Here is a 3,575-nt window from a genome sequence, read left to right as displayed (position 1 = left end):
TGCCAGACCCCAGCCACTAGGGCTGTGTGCCACACAAGCCTCAGATCAAATGCCTGCAGCCCACCCACTCCATGGCCTCCCTCCTGGATCTTGGGGCCAGAGGGACCCTGCACCCCTGAAGAATCCTGTGTCCTAGCCCAGCCCAAACCTTGTCGAACATCTCAAAGAGCTTGGCGCTGGGCTGGTGGATGGTGCAGATGATGGTGCGCCCACCCTGAGCCAGGGACCGCATCAGGGAAACCACTTGAAAGCAGGAGGCGCTGTCCAGACCGCTGTGGCCACGCAGGGTGGGGTACAGGAGAAAAAGACAGCAGAGAGAGAAGGGAGAATTGAGAAGGGGAGAAGTACATTGTAAAGATGCCCCTTGCTTGCCTCCCCTCGTGGGCACCCTCCCCTCAGATCGATGAAGAAGGGCAACCCTTTGCAGCCCCAGCCCGGCCATGCTCCAGCCCTCTTGAAGCCCCAGTGGACACAATCACATCCCACCCTCAGCTCTCACAGCTTTGCTGTGCTCCAAAGGGTGCTGACCACCTCAGTGTCCCCAGCCAGGGCAGACCAGGTAGTGCTGGGGAGCCCTGGCCTCTCTGACCTCACCTTGTGGGCTCATCGAAGAACATGACTGGAGGGTTGTTCACCAGCTCCAGGGCGATGGCCAGGCGCTTGCGCTGGCCCCCCGACAGTGAGATGGTGCGGGTGTAGGAGCACTCCAGCAGTCCCAGGGCCGTCAGGATCTCATTCACCTGTGAGACAGCCCCATTGACCACAGGTTCCCATAGACCCTCACACCATCCCTGCCATCTAACTTCAGAGCTTGGTTGCTGGGAGCCCCTCCGCATCCCCTGGTCACCTCAGGGTGCTCCCTTCCCTACTGTCCCCACCTTGGGGAGAGATGAGGAGGCCTGGGCCCACCTTCTTCTGCACTTACCAGCTCTTTCTTCACCTCCTGCTTCTCACTCAGCTTCAGGTTTGCAGAGACCTGCAGGGAGAGGATGGGCAGGGAGACACAAGTGTTAGATGTAGGGAGCAGAATCAGATGCACTGTGGCCCCATCCCTGCCTGGCCGAGGGCTGGGAGCAAGTGGCTGAGGGTGAAGGAAGCAAGAACAGGAGGATTTTGTTCCCATGTCCCAAAGCCCTTGGAAATGCCTGATGACAGTGTGTGCTCAGTGCCCAAGGACACAGTTCACAGGATACCCCACAGCACCCAGCAGGCTGCTGAGCTCCGGCATTGCTCACCATCATAGCCTCCAGCACAGTGAGGTGTGGCAAGAGCATGTCATCCTGCATGATGTAGCAGGACATCTTGCGGAAGGTACGCAGGTCCCGCGGCCGGCCGTTGACCAAGATCTGGCCCTTCATACCAGTCTCCCTGCAGGAAAGAGGCACACGGGAATATAGCACGAGGCCCCCAGCCCCGCCCCACCAGACTCGATGGCTTCTCTCCAGTCTCACCTGTAGCCAGCCAGGATGTTCATGAGTGTGGATTTCCCAGCACCTGAGGGCCCCATGATCCCAATGAGCTCCCGCTGGCAGAACTTCCCCGACAGGCATTTGAGGAGAGTCTTGTACCCTGGAAGGAGACATCAGCATGGGGTTGGCTTTCCAAAGCAGCAGGGCTACAGAGACTGCAATGTCATCCCAACATCTAGGGGACCTCAGGACCGCCACGCATCGTGCCAGGGGATGCATGCGCCTGGAGACTGTGTCTGTCAACATCCCCAGGGCTATAGCCACAGTAGCTGTCACCTCTAGCATGATTCCTGACCCTAGTCCTTGGCTGACCCCACCTATTTCCAGCACTGAAGAAGCACATGCCCTGGATCATGCCAAAGACCAGGGAAATCCCTGGGTCAGGGCACATAGCTGTTGAGGAAGATTTCCAGGCTGTGCCATGGGTCCTGGGCATGCTGTCAGATCCCAGTTCCTGGGGCCAGTGGAGAGGGGCAGCAAGAAGCCAGGTAGCACGGGGCAGACAAATCCTCAAGCCCGTTGGTTGCCCTGCTGTTGCCTTCATTGTCATTCATGAAGTGACACCCGGCAGCAGCCACTGCTAATCAGACCTGGAATTATCTCTGCTTTAAAAGCAGCTGATTAGCATTTTCTGGCAGAAGGAACACTATGTGTCGGGAGCAGGGAACAGGGACAGCCTCAGGCTCTCAGAAGCTGCCCCCAAAACACAGCCCTGGCACAAAAGCAACAATATACAGGCTGCTAGGACCATGCTGAACCACAGACCAAGTCCGAGCATCTCCCTGCTGGAGATACGCCCCCTCTGCACCCCGCGGCGGGAATTAGTGTTGGACCACAGCAACACATCCATCCCCAGCCCACAGGCCAGGGCAAGCCTTAGCTCATGTCCTTAGTACCACAAAAGGCAGGGCAGCCCCTCTGGCTTTTCACTCAGAAGGACAGCGGGTCCGGCACTGCAAGCTCCCCATTTCTCCTCTGCACCCCTCAGAGTCAGGCATCCTGCATCCAGGAGCAAGCCCCGCTGGCAGAGGGGCAATGAAGACCGGGAGGGGAGGGCAGGAGGCTGTGCACAACAACAGCAGAGCAAGCATGCCTGGCAGCCCCCCTGGTGCATCCCGGCACCACGTGCACGGCTCCGGCACCGCGCATGCTGCTCACGTCGGCGCCACTGCAGCTTGCGCAGCGGTTACTTGCGTTCATTGACTGCCAGTAACCTCCTGCTTCACAGAGTGGGTAACCCAGTTGGATCCTGGGGGCTGTGGCCAACAGCAGCAGGAGTTCCCTGCCAGCTCCGCCACTTGTGCCTGGCCTAGGGGAGAGGAGAGTCCCTCCCACTGTCAGCCCGGAATCCCAGCACCCCTCAGCATGCTCCTACCCAGCGTAGCTGCCCGAGATTTTCCTCCTCCCTCCCTGCAGGGTCCTGGACACTACAGCACACTCTGCCCTGGGGAACCCATGGTTCTGCCATGGCTCCTCCTGGAATGCTTCCTCAGCATCCCAGACAACAGGCAGATCTCATCCTGGGGGATGTCAGGGCTGGTGCTGCTGTCTTTCAGTGCCTCAGTTTCCCTAGCTGCAGAGCCTGGCTGGGGACAGGGTCAGAGGCTTCATCCAGCATTCCTGGCTGGCAGGGCACCCCAGTGAGCAGCCCTGCACCCTTGATCTCTTCACCCTGCCCGCCTTCAGCTTCTGCAGATCAGCTCTCCCTCCATCTCATGGGGCTGTCTGATTAGCATCCCATTAACTGAGAGAGCTAATTAAAGCAGACTGCCACCCACCAGCCACCATCTGCCTCCTCTGTCCCCTCCCTGAGCTCTCGGCCAGAGTCACACACAGGAAAGGGAGCCGTGGCCTCAGCTGCACAGCGAGACACTGGAGAGAAAATCCCCTGCTGACCGCACATATTCTCCTTGCCAGGCTCTGAGCTGGAGCATCCCTTGGGGTCTCCTGCTGTTGGCACATCACACACAGCTGTCGTACCCCAGACAACAGTGCTGGGGAAACTCATCCATACTGGCTGCCCCTGACCCAGGAAATCAGCCCCAGAGGTATGGAGAGGCTGCTGTGGGATCCAAACCTGTCCTCCACCCATGGGTGCCCAGCAAG

At 59.1% G+C, this 3,575-nt stretch overlaps 1 protein-coding gene across 1 annotated transcript in view; it reads right to left on the bottom strand.

Moving 5' to 3' along the window:
* ABCG4 (ATP-binding cassette, sub-family G (WHITE), member 4) overlaps window positions 1-3,575 on the bottom strand; it is a 7,164-nt gene that overhangs the window by 2,972 nt on the left and 617 nt on the right. The window contains exons 2-6 of the mRNA XM_009876945.1: window positions 1,452-1,569; window positions 1,236-1,368; window positions 926-976; window positions 595-740; window positions 149-272 (exon numbers count right to left, since the gene is read on the bottom strand). Coding sequence (XP_009875247.1) covers window positions 149-272; window positions 595-740; window positions 926-976; window positions 1,236-1,368; window positions 1,452-1,569 — 572 coding nt within the window. The remainder of the gene's footprint in view (window positions 1-148; window positions 273-594; window positions 741-925; window positions 977-1,235; window positions 1,369-1,451; window positions 1,570-3,575) is intronic.

Source organism: Apaloderma vittatum, unplaced genomic scaffold (genome assembly GCF_000703405.1).
Source record: "Apaloderma vittatum isolate BGI_N311 unplaced genomic scaffold, ASM70340v1 scaffold29579, whole genome shotgun sequence".
Lineage (NCBI taxonomy): Eukaryota > Metazoa > Chordata > Aves > Trogoniformes > Trogonidae > Apaloderma > Apaloderma vittatum.
Note: the sequence above shows the minus strand (reverse complement) of the source record. Positions and strands in the feature narration are given on the sequence as shown.